Here is a 26,654-nt window from a genome sequence, read left to right on the forward strand (position 1 = left end):
CCCTTTCACCTAATTCTATAAACAGTTCCTTTCCTGTGGCAGTTTGTTTCCCCATTTCTTTGTCAGTCAGCTCTTTAAGGTGTTGTTCACTCAAAGAATTGAAAACATTCAAACTGCAATGCTTCTCACTACTAGGCAAAACTTATTCGGGCATATGTTTTATTACAAAACTGCTAGGTTTTATGAATTCTCGCGTCAGTAAGCACTAAATATGCAATATGCTACAAATGAATATATAGTACAATTTGATGAAATATCATCATAGGTATTCTGCCTTTATTGGCAGGTCACTTGCCGCAGCTGAGAAGCTTCCATGCTCCACGGTCCTCCGCTAACTTCTTCGTCTTCGCGTATGATCTTTCTATTTTTATATCATCCATTAATTGTAGTCTCCTTCGCCCCCTCCCTCTCTTTCCCGCCACCATACCCTCTAGACGTCCCTCATGATACAATCTCTTCTTAGGCAATGTCCCAACCAGTTTCTCTTCCTCTTCCTAATAATATCTAAAAGTGTTCTTTTCTCACCCACCATTTCTAACACACTCTCATTCGTTTTCCGCTCGACCCAACTAATTCTTTACATTCTTCTCCACACATCAAATATATATACACAGAATATTATACATAAGTTCATATACTTATTACTACACAGTATAATTTGTATGTACGATATTTTGTACACGTAATTTCTTCGTGCACTCGGTTAGCCAATCGTATAGAATACTACCTTCTTTGAAATTTGAAATAAAGATGGAATTTCGACAGGATTGGGTTGCCTCAAGCTCATCCATCTCTTAAATATAAGAATAATTGAGATTTATTAACGAATGCGATCTTATTTGTAGTAATTCAATTTAATAATTGCCATTGAAATGAAGCTTTTAAAACAAATAAACGTGTAATAATTTATATTAACATAATAAAATGGAAGCTTACCAGGAAAGCGTTTTGATTTATTAATATCAAAATAGTTTCAGTGAATATCATCACCTTCCTATATTGGATCTTAGTAAGTGAAGACGCTGTTTTGATAGGTTTCCATTTTTAAAATAATTTATTTTAACATGCATCAAATACATTCTCCGACTTAGTTTGTTAGTAGCGGGAATTTATAATGGCTAAAAGAAACAGCCTTCTAAACGACAAATGTTAGCGAATTGGGGTGGAAATTTAATTTTACATTACACTGTATCTTAAAAAAGGAAGTTTCTCTCCTTGACTTCCTTTCCCTTTTTAGAATGACAGAGAGAGAAGGGAAATTAGTTTTGATTGCGTATCAGCGTGGATGGCTACTAGCAATATGCCTGCTACCGACATTACGATAATCTGTCTTCGATAATGGCTGATGTGCTGGGATCTTCAAAACTAAAATTAGCATACCGTAGACAGACAGACATATATTCTGTGGTTCAAATTCGATTCGAATCGGACAACGTGTACCGAGTGATCTTAATTGTATTTCTATCAGGTTAGAGCTCCTTCGATGCTATGCGGATAGCGTACGTGCCTTTTGCGTGGAAGACCTGGGTTGGATTCTCGGCGAGAGCTCATGTTCGGATCTCACGTTAAGCTCCTGCTGAAAGAGACGTTAAACTTAACCTAAATCCAATCATACGGTATATGATTGTTGTTTTGACTTGAAATAGCTAACTTAAATAAGGAATTAGATGTATAATGTTCCAATTACAGTTATCAATTATCAATAATTACAATTTTTGTATTTTACACGTTGGTACTAAATACTTTAACACTAATACTAAGGAAGTTCTTGTTTTATCGCATTTAACCAAAATATTATTAGTAATTTTTCTGTTTATAACGCAGACCGAAGTATTTGTGTGTAAATGCTGACGAAGGTGAGCCTGGTACGTGCAAAGACAGAGAAATAATGAGACACGATCCTCATAAGTTAGTAGAAGGATGTCTAATAGCAGGACGCGCCATGGGTGCTAGAGCAGCTTATATTTATATTCGAGGAGAATTTTACAATGAATGCTCAAACATGCAAGTTGCTATTAGTGAGGTAAGTTATTATTTCTTGTGTTGTTAATTCTCTTAAATTCAGAATGTTTGAAACCAATCGAGTACAGGTTTGAGTCTTTAAAAGATTGAAAATGAAATATCAATTAATTAACTAAATAAGTATCAAATAAATGTATATTTAATAAAATTGAATATTAAAATTCGTTGAGATACGAACAATATCCTACATAATAGTATATAAAAATTCGGATCTCAAGTAAGTTGTAGGTCCAGTTTTCATTTAGTATTAGTGCAGAACAGAACGTTGAACTCAACCAATCACCAATCTGCATTTGATAACTTTTTTAGTTAAATACTGGCTACTGGATATCAAAGCGTAATCCTGTTTTTACACTAACATCGTATATGATCGCGTAATGTCCGCACTTTTTTTTTTTACAAACATTGCGACGCCAAAAAACAGGCGCAAACTTACGCGGGTTGTTCAGAAACCGCACATTTTTCAGTCATTAATTTTAGATTTTAATTTGGATTTTAAACTATCTTTGTAATACCGGCAAGTAATTGAATGAAATGATAAATTAGTAAAACCAAATTTCTGGTACTTTAAAATCAATCTGTAAAACAATTTGTAAAATCTTGCTTTTATTATCTGCGTGCAAACTAATTCCAGTCGCTTCAACACACACTGTAAACTCACACACAAACACAACACACATTAAAGATTAAAATTCAAACTGTAAACTGTTATTTTTTCTCTGAATGGTAGGTTTCTTTTCTTTTTTACGCATATAAAACCATCCTTCATCAAGAGCATCCTAAAGAGGAACAGAAGTGGTGTTATATAACAAGAATAAAAGTATTTATTTATTTATTTTTTAAGAAAGTTTGCCTCTAAAATCCAGGTGTGGACAGTACGTGAGTGCGGACATTAAGTGAGCATATACAGTATGTTATTATAATTTTAAAAATCATCTTGTGTAATTTGTGTAAGAAATATTAAGTAGATCGTACATACATTTTTTTTCTGTATTGTTACAGGCGTATCAAGCTGGACTTATTGGAAAGAATGCCTGTGGATCAGGCTATGATTTTGATGTATTTATGCATCGAGGGGCCGGAGCATACATTTGTGGTGAGGAAACCGCCTTGATTGAGTCTCTTGAAGGAAAACAAGGGAAGCCTCGTCTGAAGCCACCATTTCCAGCGGACGTTGGAGTCTTTGGTTGTCCAACTACTGTCACGAATGTTGAAACAGTAGCTGTATCTCCAGTGAGTTTCTTTCCATTTTTCTTTATCTGTAATATTACTTGCACAAATTATACGACATAGTAGAAAAGTATGAAGATGATACGAAATGAACAACCAGTTAATAGGGGATAAATACTTTTACTTTAATTCGCTAGAGCGGTATGTAATTAACTATAGCTTGGCTCACGAATCTCTGCCGCGGTTGACGGCAAAAAAGAGTTGAAATCGCGGCAGAAATTCGTGAGCTAAGCTCTTTTAGAAAAGTTTTTCTTACCACTGCAAAGTTTTATGGTTCCAAATTTCGAACTTTGGCGGTGTCCTTTATTGAACTTTACAAGAGAGAATAATTGAAAGGATGCAACGACAAAAGATATGCAGATATTATGTGAAGTTATCTATTAAAAGGTCAGGGTGTGTCTAACATTGAGATGATTATTAAAACTTTCGATTATGTAGAAGGCTGATGGGAATACAAGCGAACAATTTTCGCATACTGAAATTGCGCATGTGTGAGCTGCAGTTCGGCGCATTAGTCTAGCAAATTCCAAAATGATGTTCATGCAACAGTGAAATGATGCTTAACTGATATTAGGAAGGTTAACTGTTACCATGCATGAAAGCTAGAAAGTCGGCTATCAAAGGACTGTAAAACAGTTTCGGGACGACGGGTTCATTGTTGGAAAGACGTGTATGCATGCCATTGTAACCTGTTATACACCAAAGGTCAGTATGTAAATATTCTTACAGAAGAACGTGGGATGTCATCAAAATGACAAATTTATCCTGCTTGTTGGATGGCTGACCATGGAAACTCATCAAGGAGGGTCGATCTGGATGTCATTCGTGAATGATTTTCAAGGATGAGCATCGCCTGGTGGCTGACAAGTGCAGTTTGTGGTAATATTGGATGAGGCATACATTCGGTTATCAAACTATTGCAAAGCATTTCATTGTTGTATATCAATGCTGTAATAAATTATGTTTAAAAAAGAAGTGTCAATAATCTCAATTACGATGAATTGATAGGTTATAAAGTTTAGCATGTGACAGTAATCCTTGTTATATCGTTTCAAACGTACCGGTGAATAACCCTGAATCTAATCGAATAGATTTTTATTCTTTGGACTCTTGTTAAACAACGCCTGAAACATTGCCGCGTGTGAACTGTACGGTCGCTGGTAAGGTTGCATAGAGAAATGGGAGATAATTCCCATTTCCAACGTCTCTTATGATGGTAAATGCGCTTAACAATACTAGTCCAGTATTAGAACACGATGTTGAATCATGGTATTTCTTAAAGTGGGTGCTATTTCATCTTCTTTGCCTATGCATCATTCTATTAATTATCAGTGCTTAGGTATTATTGATATCTTAGCATTATGAGGCTCATTAATGTGTTGATTTTTCTTTTTCTGTGTAGACTATTTGTCGTCGTGGTGGTGCTTGGTTTGCAGGTTTTGGACGTCCTCGAAATTCAGGCACAAAACTTTTCAATATCTCAGGACATGTGAATAAGCCGTGTACGGTGGAAGAAGAAATGTCTATCCCATTGAAAGAGCTAATCGAACGTCATGCTGGTGGTGTTATAGGAGGCTGGGATAATTTATTAGCAGTTATTCCTGGAGGATCTTCAACTCCTTTACTCCCCAAAAAGTAAGTTTTCAGTTTTAGTTATAGTTGTGTAGCAATTATAGCATGTGACCTTTAGTTGCAGTTGGTGCAAAATATATGAATGGAAGCATATATGTATTTCGTCTCTCTTCCCCCTTTTCCTTTGCAATTTTGTACAACTGTTCTCCTTGGACCCTAGGCGTAGGATAAGACTATGTTTTACGAAATACAGCACTTAGAAAGGCTTGAATGTTAGTTCTCGACATTCGATAGATCTCCGAAATTCTTGGTCGTCCGCACTTAAAATTCTGTACAAATGTTCTTTATTTCTAGGCTGAGGGCATTAAACCTCTATCAGCATAAAAGGGAGTTTTGAAGCTTTCTTATCAGTGTTTGCCAGATCTTTGACTCTGTTGGGCATTGGCTCCCGCCAAGTGAACTTTGTGGTGGACAAACACCGTGTGCGTGGGTTTTCTCGCGGTTCTCCCGTTTCCTCCCACTTTCTTCATTCCACCATTTCATTCATTACTCATCATCACCGTCTCCTTTAGCCTAGCCGGCATAACCGTGGGACGTAAAACTCAAAAATTTCATTTCATTTCATTTTTCTGTTGGGCATTGAAACATGAAATTTTGTTTAAGTGTGCTGATTAAACCCTAGGTTAGGAATAAGGCGAAGTTTCCTAGGGGATGGAGGGAAATTATTTTTCCCATTCGAAACTGTTAGAGGAAGCAAGTTTAAATTTTGTATAGTATTTTCTTCAACTTTAGGGTGAGTATAAGACGGAGTATTACAAAATATAATCCCTAAGGGATCAAGAAGACTTGAATTTTTTTTTTATCGCTCTTGAAATCTCCAAAACCATTTTGCGTAGAAAATTGATTTTTGTATAAATGTTCTTTCCAAACTCTAATGCTGCAAGTGAAACGGAATTAATTATTTTTACTAAGAGGATGGAAAGAAGGATTTTTTGGTCTAGAAAATTGATATACTTGTGACCACAAAATCCGAGATTGCCTTCCCGAGTCTAAGTCCAAAAAGCTGCACCTACGTCCTCACATCCCTTGGATGTGCTTACAAGAGAGGTCTATTTTCCCTCCATTTTGTTAGAGAGCGAGATGCGTTTGCCTTCAAGTAAATATTCAAGTGGTATGTAGAAAAGATACATGAAATATGAAAAAAAAAAAAAAAAAAAAAAGAAAGAAAAAGAAAGAAAGAAAGAAAAGTAAAACACTGGCATACGACATGTTACCAGATTCAAGTCTGTGGACAGTGCACCATCAACAGAGCAGTAGGAAAAACAAACGAAGGAGGCTATTAGCCATGCCTTCTTGGTTTAATGTATAACTTAACAATTTCACATATCAGTATTCATTTAACATCGGTTCGAATCGTATCCACATAGTTTTTTTTTTAAATTAATAATCTGCGTTTTACGATCATGTTCGAATGTAAGAAATTTATAAATACATCATAGTTATGCGATATGGTACATTAGAACATGACAGATAAACAAACTCACAGCTTCTTCTCTTGGCTCTAAGGTTTTCTCCGGCACGGTAGATCCATGTTCGATTTCCGGCGGGATCTCATGTAACTCGGTGTTGAAAAGCGCACTAAACTCAGTACAGTACAGTCTAGTGTTTACTCCTAAACGAAAAGTAATATGGAAAGATGTTTATCCTAGAAACTAATTCTTTAGTATTTCGCACGCGGAAGGAAGGGATTATGTAAGAAACACAAATGGTCGGTAAATAATATCAATATTAACTAAATTGTCCACCCTGCATACGGGAGGAATAAAGTGTAACAAATATAAAACTGAAAATTTGATTATTGTAGAAAGTGTTCTTTTTCCCATTCAGAGTTGGAATTTTTGAAAATGCTAACCTAATTCTAATATTGGGTACTTTCTGAATAAAGAAAGAAAGAATTGAATATTTTAGATATTACCCCTTTTCTTCCTTAGTAGTGGAGTTTCCAAAAACTGAAACATTTATTCCCTTACTTTTAAATGAGAGTTTGTGTACTGAATTTCATACTTTCAACTTTAGCATCCATATATTGTTAATTTTTTGAATCAAGAAAGGAAATTTGGATATTATAAAAATGATCTTTCCATCTTTAGGGACGAAATTTTTAGAAACCCTCATACAAGTATTTCTTTATTTTTAATTAAGAGTTTATTTACCGAATTTCACACCTCCACCTCTTAAACGAATTCTTATATTCGGCATTTTCAAAATAAAGAAAGAAAAAAAAAGGGAAATTTGATATAAAAATGGCCTCTTAGGAGGTTTTTTTGAAACGCTGAAACATATTTCCTTACTTTCAATAAAGAGCCTACATGCCGATTTACACACCTCTAACTTAAGCGAATCTTTACATTGGACACTTTCTGAATAAAGAAAGGGGAATTTGAGTGTATAGAAACGACACCTTTCCCCCTTTGGAGCGAATTTTCACAAATACTGAAACAGATATTTCCTTGTTTTTAATGAAAAGTCTATATGCTGAGTACATATCTCAAATGCAGGGATTCATGAGACATTCAATTCTTGACAGAAAATTTACCCCCGCCTTTAAGCCCACGTAGAAAGATGTTTTCATAAAATCTTTCTTATGATAGCTCTTGATTCTGTCCAAATTTCAGCCCACACAACACGAAACTCAGTGGCAGTCATCCAATGGATGTTTCCCCAGCACGCTGTATGAAGACGGTGAATAACTTTCATGCTCGCCTGATTTATTACCATGCATTTTTTTTTTCTGTGGAGGTATTTGAAGAATATGATCTACACCCACCGACCTCATACTATAACGAAATGGCGGCGTTTTTAAGGTCATTTGTTAAAGTTTCCTGCAAAGTTCACTTCGCCTATTCAAATCATCGCAGCAAGGAAGGCGTTGTTGCTCTATTTGAATTTTAAAGTGATGGAACTTTAAATCCTTATATAAGATGCGTTAAAAAGTTCTAGGGGTTACTTGTAAGGCGGTTGAATGGCTACGAGCAGAATGATGAAGACGATGCTAGAAGTCTTGTAGCACTCTGCGTATACATCGAACTGGGATTTTTATCATCTCACTTTAATTAAAATGCGTATCTTTAGGGGGAAGAAAGGGGTTCAAAATATATGTCAAAATAGATGATCTCATTAGCTCTCATGTCAGAGAGTTGAAACTCAAAATAGAAACTCGGTATTGGAAGTGAGGGGACGTGCCCAGCGTTTCCGAAAACTCCACATCTACGGGGGAGGAGAGAAAGGGGCAATTCCTATATTTTTCTCCATATATAAAAATATCTACGTTGTCTCTCTCATTGTTGCTGAAAACGTTTGAACTATTTCAGATGGATTTTGGAAAGTATAATAGTTAACATTAGGTCGAGCTGGGTTTTTGTAATTTCATTCAATTCAAATACGCTCCTAAGGGGAAGAAAAGGGTTCAGTTATACTCTTCAAATATTTTGCATAAATCTATTAGTCTTTTTATATTGCTTTCTGGTCAAGGGCATACTTTAGAGAGAGTTTCAATTTTGTTCAGAATATATGTATGCTCAAAAGTACTACATTTCATAGTCGTGATGTGTTTTATAATTTATATTAACTTTTGTTGCATTACGAAGAATTTCCTAGATAAAACAATCTTTCAGGCGACTGACAAATATATCAGTGAAAAAATAGATATTTATATCTAAGTATCAGGTAACCAAGAAAGTTCGTGCGGTTTTTGAAAACAGTTACATTTGTCACGTTAGTGTGGTCAAATTGAGTCTGATGACGTCATATGTTCACATTCCTTTACACCTATTCAGTAGAGAATTGTTCAGTGCATCGTATGTTTCGCTGTCTGTTTTGTAGGAAGCGCAGTCTTCGAAAGAACATAGACCTATTTTGCTTTACGAGTACAAATTGGGAAACAAAGCTGCAGAGGCCGCTAGAGGAATATACTTCGCGTTTGGAGAGATGCCAGTGAGTGAACGAACTGCTCAAAAGTGGTTTAGCTGCTTTTCTTCCGAAGACGAGAGCCTTGAAAACAAGCCTCATGTTGGTTGTCCACCTACCCTCGACCGACTCCAGTTGGAGAAGGAAATCAAGCAGAATCCTCATCAAACCTGCCAGGAGCTTGTTCACAGGTTTGGAGTATTTGACGAAACCATCGACCACCTCGTCATATCCTTATTGTGACATGGAAGCTAAGCAAATGAGTTCATGTCCTGTCCCAGGGAAACTAGCTCTAACGATTGAACATCTGTTTGTTGTTGCTGCCGTGCCATGATAAAGCCTCATTCCTGGACCAAATCTTGATATAACGAAAAATGGATCATGTATGATAACCGGAAGAGGTAACATTGATAGACTTCTGGTTCGGTCTCATTAGCCGCTAAACCGTACGTTTACCAAATGAATGTAATGCTGTGTGTTTGGTGGATCAGCGCTGGGATAATCCACTATGAATATTGGAAAAAATGTTTCAGGCGAAGTCTACTCTTCACAATTACAAAGAGTTTCAGCTGCACGGTTCCAGAAGCAGCCAGCACTGGTCACCAGAAGAGGAGCTTTCCTCCTCCGCCATCTTACCAGACCTCATACGACAAAAGCGACCAAAGTAGTGATCAAAACATTGGGCTGGGAAGTTCTGCCTCATGTACCCTGTTCCCCGGACGTCGACCCATCGAACTGTTACCTGGTTTTGGCTATGGATAACCACCTACGAGAACAGCATTTCCAAAAGCGCAAAGATGTCACAAAGGCTGTATCAATTTTTAAACTCCAGAAAACAAAAAGGGCATTTATAAGCTTGTGTCTCGTTGGGAACATGTCAGTGAAGCCAATGGTGATTATTTCGAAGAATAAAATGGGTATTTAAGAGTTTTGTGGGCCGTGTTGGATGAGAGCCGAAAACCGCACGAACTTTCTTGGTTACCTGATAGCTTCTTTGTTGCAGTGATAACAAAGTGAACATTTTTCTGGCAATTTAGCGTTTATTTATTTCATTATTTTGTAAATTTATTATGCGTTTGCTTCACATTTTTTATAGTCTTTTACAATTTGCGTTTATTATTTCTTTTTTACTGTTTTTCGTTATTTATTTTGTTGATGATAATGAATTTCAATCTCCTCTCTAAACATAGCCAGGTGATTAATCTTTTTGCTCGTTAGAATTTTGTCAGTGCAAATATACCACACAAAATTATAAATAAATGAAGTATTTTGAAAAAAGGTTACTCGTTAGTGGAAATAAAAAATGCACTCCACCAGGTAATGCTGTAGCACGAGGAAGACTGAGCTATTCGACAGATTTGTACCACCATATTCAATAATAGCAGTGGATTGGTCACCAATCGAATGACTGCGATGCCCTATGGTTTATGAATGCATGGCCTGTAGACTATGCGAATAGGCATTCGTGGCGAATCGTTGTTAACAGTTTCCCCTCGTGGCATATACGTGTAATACCTATGCTACTGGGATAAAGAAAAAGTGGAAATATAAAACACATTTTAAAAGCGCTAAAAAGAAAAAAATATTTTAAAAGTGCCAGAAAGAAGAGAATAATTTTAAAAGACGCTAAAACATTATTATTAATACAAACATTTTAAATCTGTGCAAGGCAAACAAATTAATCCTTAATAAAATTACTGTCCAAAGTATAATTTTATATTAGGCATTAATTTGTTTGTCTTGGCGCATCGCCTTTTAAAATTATTTCTCTTTCTAGCGTTTTTAATATTATTTTCTGTTTTATTAGCACTTTTTGAAATCTGTTAATATTTTTTATAAAAAGATTTTATTGCAGATGAAAACTTGATTATAATTTAAATGTAGTACGTATTTAGTTCGAGAAAGAAAAAAATGAAACGAAATCTTTTAGTTTAACGTTCCATGATTATACCCTTTAGCTAAGGGAAACGGATGATTAAGAAAGCTGAATGATCATGGAAAAATTGGTAGTGAGATTGTGGGAGGGAACGGAAGAACCCCGAGAAACCTCACGGACACGATGTTGTCCACCACAAACTTACTTAGGCGGGATTGAATTAACCCATGTACCAGAGGAAAGCGCTCTACCACTCATCCACCGTGCCTCATCGAGTATTAAACACAATGGAAACTAAACTGTCCACATAACAAATAACTTAACTCTAATAAACAAACATCAAATAACTAAATTGGGTTGATCATAGTTGTTTGTGAACTGTAACGGTAGAGAACTTCATTTATTCTTCATTTTTTATTTTTATTTTATTTTTTATTTTTATTTATTTATTTATTTAATATAATTATTTACTCAAACACAATTTATATTTAATACAAACTATATAACTGTGAAATAAAATGTTTATCAACGTAAATTTCTCTTTTGTGTATGCGTCCCTTTACCCATTAACTGAAGGACTTTTGCCCCCTATATGGGGTAAAAGTCACACACTGAGTTTGTTACTTTATCACCGTCTAGAACACACATTATGAAATCCAGTTGTCATCTACCCAGTCCAGTTGTTTTATCGGCAAAAGAATAAGGTTTGTTAACTGGTATGGATCATCTCAATATTGTTTTTGGTACAGCAGCAATAGCATGCTGAACATTAAGTGCAGCCCTTTGCCCCGCTTTACTCTACTAGAGAAGAAATGTCTCCTCCAGTTCCCTTCCAGGCGGCAACGTACCAAGAACTGACGAAACGTTGCCACGTTAGACCGCAATGGATATACGTTGTATTAAGAAGGATGCTGAACGAACATCTCCAGAAACGATAGATATGCGTCTGCCTACCTCTCTGATAAAATCAAGGCTTCTAGAACTCCATGCCCCACTGGTCTCGATGGCTATTGGAGCAAAAATAAATTTGTCGAGGAGATTGTTGTATTTCCCTTTCTTTTCTGCCTCTCTACGTCTAGCAACTTCTCCAGCATTCATAAGTCAATGGGAGGCTTGAATGGGTAAATGTGTCTGAACATGTAAAATCCCATACTAGTGATTTGCCTCTCACCCAAGATATTAATGTCATGCCTTCAGGTCGTTTACCATCAAAACGACAACAGCCTGACGGTTCACGAATGAAAGGAATTCCTGCCGTTGTGAGGGCTCGCAAAATGATGTTATTAAAAGATGAATGTCTGATGTTCCTGCCAATGCTCTTCATGCATGAGAGGCCATGCAGGCCGCGTTGGGTAACTTGATCACCACAAGCTGGACAACGATGTGGCTCACAAACATCTGAACCTAGTCTTAAGGCTACTGCGATTCGAAAGGTTTCATTAGACGTGAAGACCTAATTAGGGGGAAGGTAACGCATTTAATAATGCCCCAGCATGGAGGATGACGCAGCAAGAAGTCTAGCTTTATCCTTTGGAACAGCAATGGATTGTAAAAGAACTTGATGAAAATGTGCTACTCTTGGTGTGTACCAAGATGCCTAAAAACCTCTTTTGCTGCTTTCTGGAAAGTCCGTATCTGTTATACTTATCCATTTACTTGAGCCTTCTTGAACTATTTCATCTGGGTCCAGGTGATAACCTTGTGGAAGGGGAGCCTCGATTAAACGAAGAGACCCATGGTAGGACGCTAAAAAGGTAGGAATCGCCATATCAACGGTTCGTCGAATACCAAGACGACCTAATCCAATAGGTAAGGATGCTTGTCTCCAAGAGTCGTCACTCAAGGAGCAATTTAAGGATAAGATCATATTTTTCCAGTAGTGGAGTCTCATTCCAAGATGGAAAGCATCTTAAGAAGTAGTTTAAACGAGGGATCGACAAAGAGGCACGTAGAAGAAAGAAAGCTGCATGGACAGAAATCGAGGCGAGACGAGACAAAAAATATTCTAACTTCGATATTTTGCTTAACAGGACATTGGTAAATGCTTCCTTTGTGAGAGCGGCGCCTAGAAGACAAGCATTATGGTTAGTTAGAAGACGTATTCCTGGGGCAGCTTCGTCAATTTTTTTAAATAATAGGTCGAACTTGGCTTCATCTGACCCAAGAAATCCAATTTTACACTTTGAAAAATTCAAATGTAGACCAAGTGCAGACGCCTTCTCATTTATTTGTGCTAGAGTTGAAAGAACTACATCAGGTTCATCAGCGATAGTCCCATCATCCAAGTACCAAATGTTTAATTCAGTGTTGATTGATTTCATTAAGGAATGAATGGTTATAGCAAAGAATGCTGGGCCCAGGGGATCGCCTTGTTGTACTCCTCTCTGGGATGAAATAGTGTGTTCACCTAAGAATAGATCACTGGGTTGAGCGTAACATTGGTAAACATATGCAGGGTGTCTACTGACCTGGAAAACCTTGAAAACCTGGAATTAGCCTGGAATTTACTTTTGGACCTGGAAAACCTGGAAATAACCTGAAATTGGACGAAGAACCTGGAAGTTTTAAAATTGTTTTTAAAATATTGTTTTTGGGATTGGTATGGAATAAGTATATTTTTGTAAAATGCAAGAAAGTTATATACTACAGCTTAAGTTAAAAGGCAATAATATCTTATTCAGTGGAGACGTAGTTGAGAAAGACAGACAGACGTGAGAGGAGTGCAGGCGGTGAATGTTTTTGGAAAGTATGTTGTGGGTACAAGAAGAGACTGAATAAGATTTTATTTGTTTAGCATGGTCGTTGTGAATAACAGTGACTACAAAAAGAGCTAAATTAGTCCCCGATGATGAGACTAACTGTAAGGTAATTGAAAAAGTTAAATTTCATGATCTATTAAGTTTGTGTCTTACACTGAGGGGATACAGGCATACAAGCCAGAAGCTTTCTCTGTAGTTGCTGCTTATTTGCATAGTATGAATCAAGCTTATTTGCTGCTTTGTGAAGACATTGGTTTACATGTTTCTGTAGCAAGAGTAGTAGACAGGTCTGGAACAACATTCCGCTTATACTCTTGTGCCGAAGCTTTTTAACAGGAGTCCAAGCCCGCGGATGTCGCAGTGAACACCATTCCCGGTGGCCGAAAGGTGTATTACCGGAAAAAAGTAAAATTGCCCACATCTTAACGGAATTACTTTTTGTATTTAGGTTAACATTTTACTAGTCTTGCAATAAATCCTGTTACACAGAAACAATTAACATTTTATTTCTCAGCCATTAAAATGGGGAAAAATAAAACTAAATTCCAGGACTCGTGGAAAGAAAAGTGGAAATGGGTTATTAGGTCCAACGATCCATTTAAAGCAGGCTGTAAACTCTGCAGAACTGATTTTGACATTTCAAATATGGGAGCTGGATCATTGAAATCTCATGAAAAAGGAAAGAAATATCAAATAGCTGTTAAAGCTCTTAATGCACAATGTTCGATCGTAAAGTTCTCAAGCAATGTTAACAAGGAGCCTTCCTGTTCAAAAAATTCTACAGCGTCTTCCAGTTCAGTGACTGGCACATCATCTACTCCAGTTGTTCAGGAGAAAAATGAAAACCCAGCAAAAACTAGTAGTGTAATAAAGAGTTATCTTATCAAAGATCAAGTGACGAAAGCAGAAATAATCTGGACATTACACAAAATTACAAGTTATGCATCGGCTAGAAGCCAAGCGAGTGCAACGGATTTGTTTCCTTTAATGTTTTCTGAGTGTGACGTCTCTAAAAATATGCAGTTACACAAAGACAAAAATAGGTTATGTCATCACTTTTGGATTGGGTTCATATTTCCAACAGAAGTTACTTCGTGAACTACAAAATTGTGAAATTTTTTGCAGTATAGTTCGACGAGAGCATAAACACTATCTCACAGAAAAATCAAATGGACTTAGTAGTTCGTTTCTGGCACAGTGACGAAAATAAAGTTTTAACACGTTATTTAACATCAGTATTCCTCGGACATGCTACTGCGCAGGATTTAAGTGCATTTATAAATACTTTCAAGGACAAGGGTCTCGATTTTTGTAAGTTACTTCAGGTTTCTCTTGATGGCCCCAACGTTAATTTGAAATTTCTGAGTGATTTGAAGGCCTATCTGAGTGAAGAAAATGGTGAAGGTCCACAGCTTTTGGAGACAGGAACGTGCTCTTTACATATTGTTAATGGGGCTTTTAAGACTGCGATACCAAAGCTGGTTGGATACCAAAGCTGGTTTGAGAGCGTTGTACTATTTATTCAAGGACTTCCCTTCAAGAAGAGCAGATTTCACAGCAGCATCTGGAACAGCAGTTTTCCCTCTCAAATTTTGTTCTATTAGGTGGGTGGAGAATTCTAAAGTTATCAACCATGCCATAACTGTGATTCCTGCCCTAAAAGTGTATGTTGATGTAGTGAAAACAAAACCTCCTGAAACATCAAACTTCTCTAAAGTAAAAGCCCATATCTCTGATGTAGTGTTGCCTGCTAGATTAGGGTTCCTTCAGTCCGTATCTGTAGAACTAGAAGAATTCCTCACTAAGTACCAGACAGACAGTCCATTACTACCGTTTCTATGGGATGACCTAAACACGTTGATTTGTAGTTTAAGCCGCTTCGTGAAAGATGTCGTCTTAAAAGTAGCTTAAAAAAAAAAAAAAAAAAAAAAAAAAAAAAAAAAAAAAAAAAAAAAAAAAAACCCTCAATAGATGTTTTTGATAAGGACATCTTAAAACCACTTAATCTAGTTGATGTTGGATTTTCTGTGGTTACATCGCTTAAAGGAGTGAAGGATGTTGATATATTGAACTTTAAGAAAGAATGCAGAAGATTCTTGCAAAAACTGTGTACAAAAACTTATTCTAAAATGTCCTTTAAAATACAGTGTAACAAGAGCCGCAAATTGCTTGTCTCCAGAAACTATGACCATTGAAACCCTTCGTGAATCACGTATCACACTCGCCCTGGAGACATTTGTCGAGAAGGAACAAATAACACCAGTAAATGCTGATATGGTGAAACGGGAATATTTAAAATTTTGTTCGGTCCAAGACACAGCACGAAAACTGTCAAATTTCAGATCTAAAAATGACAGATTAGACGTTTTTCTCCATAATCTGTTAAGTAAAGAAGGTGTCTCCAATGCGTTTAAAACATTCATGCATAAGATATGTGTACTTTTCCATAGCAACGCATCAGTGGAAAGGAGTTTCTCCATTAACAAAGAGTGCATTGTTGAAAATCTCCAAGAGGAGTGCTTGATTGCCCAGAGAAGTGTGTTGGATACTGTGCGTGTTGCTGGTGACATACATAATATGAATATCACAAAGAGTATGATCCAGTATGTGAGGAATGCATCCAGCAGAATAAATGAATATCTAAAAGACCGCGGTGAAAAAGAAGACAGAGCAGCTCGAGAAAAGAAAATAAAAGAGTTGGAATTAAAGAAGAAAAGAATACTAACTGACGCCGAAGCAGAAGTAGATGCGTTGGAAGAACAGGCGAAAAGGTTAAAAGGGATGTTGAACTCTAGAAGTTAAATGTCAAAAACTGTTCACTGTGAAAGTTGTTTTGTATGTTCATATAATGTGCGTGGTTCTATAACATTTTCAGTTTTTTAAACTCATGTTACAATACATTTTTAAATAAAATAAAACTGATGGACAGTCCCCATCCAAGAAGAATGTGCAGTAACGTTTTATAATATGGACTACTTTGCGTTAAGAATTTGTATTATATATGATAATTTTCGTTTTACTTTTGAACTAATACTAGTTTGACAAAAATGACGGGAAAATAGCTTACTCACCGCTAAGTCCTATTAGTACTTAGCATAAAATACCACAAGAGTACTTTAAAGGGGAGTGCTTGTAGTAAAAAAAAAACTCTTGTGATATTTTATCCCATAACTTAGAGCGATGAGTAAGCTATTTTCCCGCCATTTTTGTCATTGTTCATCAACACTCACGTGCTACTACTATAATATGAGTTTATTTGAAGTAATGTTTTTGACGGAAATTTAGTATTATACAGGGTGAACTTTAACTAAACCGATAAACTTCGGGAGGTGATTCCCGAGCCCGAAACAAGAAAAAAAATTCCTCTTAACTTTTCTCCACGGTACATAGTTTTGGAGCTACAAGGTGCCGAAAGTGTGGAAAAATGAACTTCCGAGGCCTATATTTCCAAACCTATCCAACGTAGAGAGTGCAGCTTAATATCTCTTTAAGGAAGTCTTATCTGTTCTGAACATATGATTTCCTTTGTGAGATTTTAAGCAGCACTCTCTACTTTGGATAATTTTGGAAATATAGGCGTCGGAAGTTCATTTGTCCACACTCTGGGCACCTTTTAGCTCGGAAACTATGCGCCCTGGAGAAGAGTTAGATGATTTTTTTTTTTCTTCTTGTTTGGGTGCCGAGAATCATTTCCCAAAGTTTGTCGGTTTAATTAAGGTTCACCCCTGTATAGTATTCCTACATTAGGATATTTAAAGCTACTGCACATTTTTCTCAACCGGGCTTCTGGTAGGGGATATTTTAATTAAACATTTTCTTGTGTAAAATGTTTTGAGAACCTACATTTCAGTCAGTTTTTTCTTTTCATCTTGTCACTTAAAGAAACTATCACTTGCCATATGCATTCTCTAATTATAACCAGTTTTTGTTAAGAACTATATAAAATTGCATTAACTTATACGTGCTACAATAAATTTCACTGTACTGAATAGACCTGTAAAAAAAAGGGAAAATAAACCTTGAAAATCTTGATAAAACCTGGAATTTGAAAATGAACATTTAGTAGACACCCTGATATGGATAGATTGAAGGAAATTCATTCAACACTGTAGTGAGCATGGAGTCCCAGCGAAGCTCGTTAAATGCGTTGCGAAAATCCAGCTTCAAGATAGCTTTAGGAGCATTGTGAATGGAGGAAAAATAAACTCGGGTTGCATGTACAGCTGCTTCGGCTCCGTTGGGAATACAAACACCAAGTTGGTGGGGAGACAAAAAGTTCTTAAAATATTCCCGTGTTCTGAAGCATATCATTTTGGCTGATGTTCTGCGCCAGACATTACCAACTGCGATAGGTCTAATTCCACCACATTTCTTTTTAAGAGCAGTAAGTTTGGCTCCGAAAAACAATGGCTGAACTTCCAAGGGGACTTTTCCTGAAATAATTAAATTGAACAGATCGCATAATGATTTTACGAGCTTTTCCTTCGATTCAAGTACTTGATAGGATAGGAGATCTTTGAGAATCGAAGGGCGAAGACCATCGAGACCTCCCGCGCTACCAGATGGACCTTAACTTCATTAATCGAAATTCCTTGACATCTCTTTGGGTCATCAGAAGATTCGGTAAAATAAATTCACCAGGGTGGCCTGGATGCTTCTCCAATAGCGTCTTAAACAGATATGTCGGGGGTTGCAACAGTATCATCTGACATTAGTAGACGGACTGCTCCACGGATGTCACCACCTGCAAGTTTGTTTTTCTACAATCTTAAGATTGGAAGCATTCTGTTTTGGAAGAGATTTCCTGATCTTTGTTGGATGCCAGGTTAAGGCGTCAATACCTACATCACACCAAAGACGAACTCTTTGTTTTACCCAGGAGGTAAGATTTTTTACATTTTCTGATTTTTTGGGAGCAGTTAGTGCAACTAATGGAAATAGAAACAAGTTGATCCAATCTTTTTCGTCGTTTGAAATAGTCGCTTGAAGTAACACATCGGCAAGTGCATCAGCAACTGCAGTTCGAGCACCTCGAGGGACACGCCTTAAAATATGTGTTGAGGACTTTAACGATATTAACATTTTGCCCAGGATAGACAACGTCAATTTCTGTGTGCGTTTATTGCGGTTAGAGATGTTAGTACTTGTAGTTTTATAATCAGGATAGCTATTATTATCGATATGACAACAGTCTTCGTCCCCATTTATAACCTGATGCTTTTTACCTATGTGTATAGCTAATCCTCTGGAATTCGCATAATGTTTTCCACAGTGAGGACATGGTAACACATTCGTAGATTTAGTAGTAGTAGATGAATGGCCATTACTAGGCCAGCTAATGTTGGTAACTGAATCATTCCTAGTGGTATTAGATTTATCTGATTCGGTTGATTCAAACAATGAAACACTTGAACCGTCACTTGATGATTCCATTAGTTCGTATTGTATTTTTATATTCAATTTAGGTGTGTATTAGAAATAAAGTTAATTTTAAATTTTAAATAACAATGAATGGATGACATCTTTGCCATTGTTGATGTCAACCGAAATACCGAAATTGATGGTCAGTTATTAAAATTAATGCAATCAAGAATATTATTGATAGTCTCTCGACTGCGGAATTCAAAATGCTGTCATCAACATCTTAGAACAAGATCAAAAAGTCACTCACAAATAAAAATAAAAAGAGAAATGTAACACAATGAGATCCTTTCACTTCAGTCAGCATCAAGGATGATCATCTTGGCCAATTATATACGTTTATTTAAATATTGAACTATTGCTCATTGTTTGAAGATTTCGAACTTACAATCTACACCAACCGTCATTTCTGTTTTTCACTTGTAATACTGTTATCACAGAACCGATTTAAAAACGGTTTTCACTAAAATCGTCTTCAAAACATTGTGAACAGTTTTGTATCAAATCCACTCTCCAAGAGGAAACACTCTACCCGAAAAGATAACTCTCACAGGAAATAACATTTTCATGTATCGATATTTGACAACAATCTATTTATTTTATTTATTTATTTATTTTTTTGTTTTGGATCGGGTATACTGGAAATGTTTGAATCTTAAAAGAAGCTGGGTTGGAATGGAAGGATTGAAGGCTCATAATAATAATAATAATAATAATAATAATAATAATAAACTGACTAGATGAAATGACAAAGGGATGTGCAGTTAGAAGGGGAGTTCCACAGGGATGTTGTCTCTTGCCAACGTTATTTAATATCGAGGTGAAAAAAAGGCCTGCATAATGAAAATTGTACTTCGATAAGAAGTAGAATGATTGTATACCGAAAAGAACAGTAATAAAGTGTTAGAAAACTTAAAGAAAAGGTGCGAAAATTATAGGATGAAAAAGATAAGAAAGACAAAAACAATGGTGATCGGATTGAAGCGATAGGTATCAAATATAGAAGTGGACACCAAATAGAGCAAGTGACTAGTTTTCGGCACCTCGATAGTATTTTCTGTGAAGACATTAAGTGCGAACGTGATTTGATATGAAGTCATATTCAAAGCAAAGTCATTTTGAAGATAATGAAAATAATGATGTATAGTTTAAGGTGTTCCCGAAGAAAGCTGGAGTTCATGAAACCTTTTGCTGAACATTAAAGTTAAAATATTGTCCAGAAAACAGAAGCGAGTACGAGAGCTACTCCATGTTTTGCTATACGAAAAAGTTTGCTTTCTCGTTTTTTCTCCTTATAAAACTGCAGACAAGAAAAATCCAGCCATAATGCCATTAATTGTAGACAAGTTAGTCATCTGTGATGCAAAGTGCAGATAGTTTCTGTATTAGAATGGGATTGTGACGAGAATCATTTCCATACGAAGTTTTCGACGAATCCTTATTGGTTCGAGTGTCAAAAACTGCCATGAGCGGTTGAAGTTAGTATTGGGATGACTATGTCGTATTCGACAATTTTAAGATGACAGAAGAAATTTCATGAGAATTTAACAGCATAGAAGAGGTTACTGTTGAGAAAAAACATGCTTTGCCACAATACCGGCCGTGTGTCTACTGTGCAAGACATTGTTTCGAAAGGTCCAAGATGTACCTAGACAATGATAGAAAAAGCCTTATATATTGGATCATAAATGTCACAATTTACACGAAGAACTAAAATTGAACAAGGTTTTTTCGACGGGTACCCTATCAGTTATACCGTATGTAGGGGTATACCACATAATTACATAAGATAAGTAATTATTCGACAAATAGATATTCACTTTCATACGCCAATTAATATTCCAAAAATCAGTATCAAAATTGCTCGTGAAATTTAAGTATGCTGAGCAGATGAACATAAGGTTATTTCGAAGATGATTACTGGTGATGAGACCTATAAATCATTATGATCACCTAGTTCTTCAGCAAAGCCATGTAAGTGCAGCTGTGTAAAGAGCAGCAAGCAATGAAGAAAGTCATGCAAGCCATGATCTTCCTCAGCTGCTAGGCTACAAGAGCACAAAACTGTTACAGCCAACTGGTGCTCAACAGTATGTTTATCAAAAGTTCTTGGTTTTGTGAAAATTTTAAATTTATTCTCCCATCACGATAATAACTTCTCACACCATGGCAAACAGCAGAGTTTGTACAAGCGTCAAAACAGTTGATTATTACCCAATACTCACCTGACTGGCTATGTGTGTCCTTTGATTGTCTTTTTAACTACGTATAAAACAACGTATGAAATACGATACGATATTGAAACTGCAATAATATATTTTTCTACTATATTTCCAGACAAAAGTGATGCCGGTCTTTTGATTTGTTGAAAAAAGCTATTTGAGAGCATTGTTGCTGAAGGCAGTAAGTAACTGCGGACATTTATACGAGAAGCTTCCCCGAAGGACTCAGTTTGTTGAATTTCAAAACTTTTGGAGAATGACCTTCGTATTGAATGTTCTCTGTTTATCAAATTTTGAAAGCATAATTGCATCTATAGTGTTGAGCCGAATCATATAAGGGGAAAAGGTGTTTATTATTTGTCAGTAATAGTACCCAGCACAATCTCTTAACAACAATTAAATACAAATACACCTTTAGCTATTCAACGTTGAAACATATAGATTGTCCTGTCTTGTATGGTTATTCTACCTGAATAAGGGTTCTATTTCACTTATCTAGGTTAGCTACTAAGTGAATAGAGCAATGATAGAATGACCAATTTCTTTCCTCTGTGGTTCAACAAGATGTACGGTAAACCGCGAGTTAAGAAAGTAGAGTGGAGGAATATATTGAAAATTAGGGTTAGTGATATACCCAAGATAATGTACACAATAATTGATTAATTAGAAAGATGCACATATATCCATTTGCATACGTATTTACCACCTGGCACGAGAGCTGCTGGAAAAGTTTCTGCAAAGTGCTACTTACAATGCTGTTCGAGTTCCGATATAAAATCGGAAGAATAGATATTTCTGTATTTCAATTATCCTTGATTGTTTGTTTAAGCCAGTTCGTTCATTTTTAACAGCAGTTTGAAGTAGTTTTATGTGAGAAATGGAAATTTCTCGTGAACATTTTCAGGCAATGATATTTATGATTATAAATGTAGTTTAACACCGAAACACCGCATCGTGTGACTTCATTTCCCTTTTGGGGATGGAGCATCATCTAATGGAACTTATATAATTGGTTTTCCATTTTGTTGTACATTTCTCAGTGATGAATTTAGTGAAGTTCGTCCATCCGTGTCTGTTGTTCCCAGTAATGATGATGCTGCGCGTGGAATGATTGAGAGATCGCCCGCCATGTGACATACCTTGAGATTCGACATCCTTGCACATTGACATGAAAGCAATACATCAATTGTGCATTGTCACCTGTACGTACGGACACTTTCAAGCCGTTGGATCTCGCTCAACTTAACCGAAGTGAGTCACATTTGGTGTACTACATTGTTACAAGGAACGAAACTTGGATCTGTTTATACGAACGCGAAACTAAACAGCAGTCTGATTGAGTGTTTCAGAGTGAGCCGAAATAACAGAAGTTGTTTGTTCGAGGAGAGCTACCAAGCAAGCTTGTTTCCTCCATTACACGACATGTGACAATCATAGCTTTCGAAGATCGAAGAACTGTAAGTGCTGAGTGATAAACACTGTTTGCCTGAGGTCGTTAATGAATTGCATAAAACAAACCCAAATCGTCATATTATTCTTTACAATCACAACACCAGTTTCATTCAGTACACCAAACCGTTGATTTTCTTTCTAGTAAAAATGTCAAATTAATGACTCATTGTCTGTACTTAGTGATTTAACATCTAATGACTTTTTTTTTTTTTTTCATTCATACATGAAAGATAAAATGCATGGTGAGTAATTTCTTCGTCTGAAGTAGCTGTTGACATTCTGAACAACAGTTTTTGAGATACTTCTTCAAACTGTTGTGAAAAATGAATTATTAGGCCTAAACAAGCAATCGAAGGTAATTCAAACAGAAAGTTCTTTTTTTCTTTCTTCGGATTTCGTAATATCGGAACACTAACTTCATTGTAAGTAGTAGTTTGCAGAAGTTTTTCCAGCATTCCTCATAATGTTAAGAAGCCAGATCAAAATGTAGATAAAAACGGCAATAAAAATAGTTTTAAAAGTTTAATGTGATTGATGAATACTAAAATAAAATTGCATTTGCAGAGTCTGTGATGATGTAATGATGGATTTCGATGCGTTGGTGGCTGCACAGAGCGCTCTCGGAACCGCTGCAGTTATAGTAATGAACACACAAACTGATATAGTCCGAGCAATTGCCAGATTGATGCAATTCTACAAACATGAAACGTGTGGACAATGTACTCCATGCCGAGAAGGGGTTCCATGGATGAGTAAAATAATTCATCGATTTAGTAAGTATATAATAAGGTAAAAGTGGCTTAGTATTTCTAATATTGAAAAAGTTCTAGTTTATCATATAGTGTATTTCGTTTATAGATATGCCAGAAGCGATCGCAGTAACTTAGTTGTAAACCAATAGAATGTGTGTGGATTTTCATCGGGTACTTATTTTCTCTATTTTCATTGTCTCTCATCATTGCCTCATATAGTTTCCGGAGTAGCGTAGAACAATATACAATTTTCAGTAATTTATTCAAGAACAATAAATTCTCAACGAACGTATATGACTTCTTTAAAACATAAACAACTATAGCAACAATAACAAGGTTCCCACAGGCCTGGAAAATCTGGAATTTGATTTTTGTCAGGGAAAATGAGAGTGAGTATTGAAAAAGTTCTTTAATGTTAGGGAAATTATTGAAAAGTTCTTTAATGTCAGAGAAATTATTGAAAAAGTTCTTTAATGTCAGCGAAATTATAGAAAAGTTCTTTAATATCAAAGGAGCAAAGTAGTCGTTCTCGATACTGAAGGTAATTTTAAAGTAACAAGGTTGTTTGGGATTTATAGATCAGTCAATACAACAACATACGTGTAAAGTAATAGGTTACAGATTCATTAAGTTATATCGAGGTGTGTTGCGTGTGATTTGTAATTAGGTTCTTAACCCTGAAATCTGTAGAGCTACATCATCTTGAATCCTTTAATATGGCGTCTCTAATCGTCTCAAATATATGCAGCGATTTTATTTTTTTCTTTGGATTCACCGGGAAAGTATTCTTTTCCGGTGATTCCACCTAAATTTTATAAGGATTTTAACAATAATCTTCGGATCTAGACCATGAAACTTTTCAATGGCTCAATGTTCGTACCGTAATTGTGTGTATGACCACGCAAAATTTCGACATAAGTGCACCAATTTTGTTTGAAAAAGTATGCTCTGGCGGTGCTCATATAAATTTCATTACGATCGGATGATAATCATCGGAGCTAGACCATGAAGTTTCTCAACATTTGATAGTGTTAATATCGTAATTAAACCGACTTCACTGTGTGCATGCTCACGCATAACTTCAACACAGATGTACCAATTTTGAATATTCTGTTTTAATTTCGAAGAGTATACTTTCTTGCAGGTTCCATATAAATTTTATCAGAATTCAATGATAGTCTTTGGAGTTGGACCGTGAAACTCCTCAACAGCTGATAGTTCTAATAACATTCATGTATATATTCACATATAATTCTGTAACGTGTAGACTGATTAATATATATATATAAATAATATGTTCCACATGTTTCCTAGGCTGACGCATTTTATAGGAACTTAGTGTTCTACCTTAAGTTAGGTATCTAACTAAACTAATAGGATTACGAAAAAGTTGAAAAATTAAAGAAACTTTTGTCAGAGAAATAGATAAACCTTTGTCAGAGAAAATGAGGGAAAGTCAGGTAAAACAGTTTACAAAAATCTGTGGAAACCTTGAATAGGTTCAGTACTATGAGAGCTTGCGTTCACAAAACCTAGGGTTGGTTCTTGATGGTAAACATTCTGAAAGATTTTTCCATTTATAGTAGAGATAGTATTTTTACTGAGTTATTCATATACCAGGGAAAATTAACTATAGGTTGGAATGAACCAAAGTCAATGAAGGTATACGACCATAAAAACGTTAACAAGTTATAATTTCTTTGGTGGTACAGATTTCGCTAACACGAAATTTTTGTCATCGAGAAATCATATTGTACTCTAGATTTCCAAATATTTTTGTACTCGGAAAAGGTTGTGAACCCAACTCCTATGTATGCACCGCAAGCCAAGGCTGCGACGAATGATGTGACAGACAATGAACTGCGTCAGATTTAATCTTTATGCCATTTCACTTAGAATGGTGGCTTCTTCTATCATGATACATTTACTGATAATTTCGAACAGGTCCATTTTGTTGGCGAATGTTTAGCATGGGCACCATATGTAGTTGCCTGGCCATAGTATTTTTAGTTGTGATCACTCCGACGATTACACCATTTTTCTGACTCTGTTTAATTATTCAGTTGTACTACAGTATATACATTTGTGGTACTTTGCCCACTAATACACGCAGTGCCACGCGATGATTATTGCATTTTGTAATATTTACATTTACAGTGAACTCCTTTACATGACCGTCTACGTTGCTTCCCTTGTAAATGCATCATACCCAATGTCAGTGATTGTCTGCATTTATTCTTTCTGCTTTCATACTGCAGAATGTTGTCCACCTGTACAATATGATATTGAGAGCAGCTGTGCAAGAACTTATAATTAAATGGGCCATTTTAAACGCTTCCCACACAAATAGCTATCTTGTAGAAACGTTGTTTTTCCATGATATTTTCAATGACGAATCAGATGACGTACCTTGCCAATTAACACTCGAGTGCTTAAGATTTTCAACAAGCGTAGATACGAGTAGACTGTTTGTCCTCAGTAACTTTTCATATTCTTATCGTTACGTAAAACATTGAGGATAGGTCATAATTGATATTTGTGATGCCTATTTTCTCACTCTCTCAACATGCTGGCGAAGCGGTGTTGTAAATTTAGGGGGCTCGGAGCCTCACAGTAAGAGGATTTTGTATATTCCTGTATTTATTTAACTAAATTTCGATAAGTGTTACGTGAGTTTTTCTTTCATTCCAAATTTGCAAACCAAATTACTATACGAATAGCAAGATTTTTCTTTATAATCGTTTTGGCATCTCTTACAATTTGCGCTTTCAAGCTTACTGCCCTGTGGTAGTATGTGGTATGCGTTCTTCATGTAATCAACATGGAGGTCCTCTGTCAGTTTCTCAATAAACGTTTTTCCTCTGTTCAACCCTATTACAGATGCTAGAAGATACTTGTATTGCCACCATCGACTATTGTCTGTTTTTGAGACAATGAATCAGGAAAATGGTCAGAGGGTTTTATTCGGAAAGTGCTGTTCATCAATGATTATGAACTGTCCTAGTTTGAAAACTGTTTGACAGATTTCAGTGTAATTATCATAAATCTCTGTAAATAACACGAACCTGTCATTCTGTAGATGTTGGTTGCAGGTCGTTTGTACATCAAATTTGAGAACTATTATCTCGATAAAACAGTTACAAGCCATTGTTGTGTTACAGAATTGTATACCCCAAATTTCAGATAATCTATGAATATCCGTATTTTTACAGTAAAACACACCATGTACATACCGTATTGTAATAAACGTTTTGACTTCACTTATTACGATTGACCACTCTTAGTTCTTTAGTATACGAAGAGCCAGTTTCTTTTCACTATTTTGTACACATTACATTGTTATCAATCAATAACAGTTCTCATACAGTTACAATACTCTTGA

General features: G+C 36.0%; 1 protein-coding gene across 1 annotated transcript in view; it reads left to right on the forward strand.

Moving 5' to 3' along the window:
• Positions 1 to 26,654, forward strand: part of ND-51 (NADH dehydrogenase (ubiquinone) 51 kDa subunit) — a 68,910-nt gene that overhangs the window by 29,526 nt on the left and 12,730 nt on the right. The window contains exons 5-8 of the mRNA XM_081769213.1: positions 1,825 to 2,023; positions 3,025 to 3,255; positions 4,655 to 4,887; positions 23,085 to 23,293. Coding sequence (XP_081625339.1) covers positions 1,825 to 2,023; positions 3,025 to 3,255; positions 4,655 to 4,887; positions 23,085 to 23,293 — 872 coding nt within the window. The remainder of the gene's footprint in view (positions 1 to 1,824; positions 2,024 to 3,024; positions 3,256 to 4,654; positions 4,888 to 23,084; positions 23,294 to 26,654) is intronic.

Source organism: Thermobia domestica, chromosome 8 (genome assembly GCF_964235325.1).
Source record: "Thermobia domestica chromosome 8, izTheDome1.hap1.1, whole genome shotgun sequence".
NCBI lineage: Eukaryota > Metazoa > Arthropoda > Insecta > Zygentoma > Lepismatidae > Thermobia > Thermobia domestica.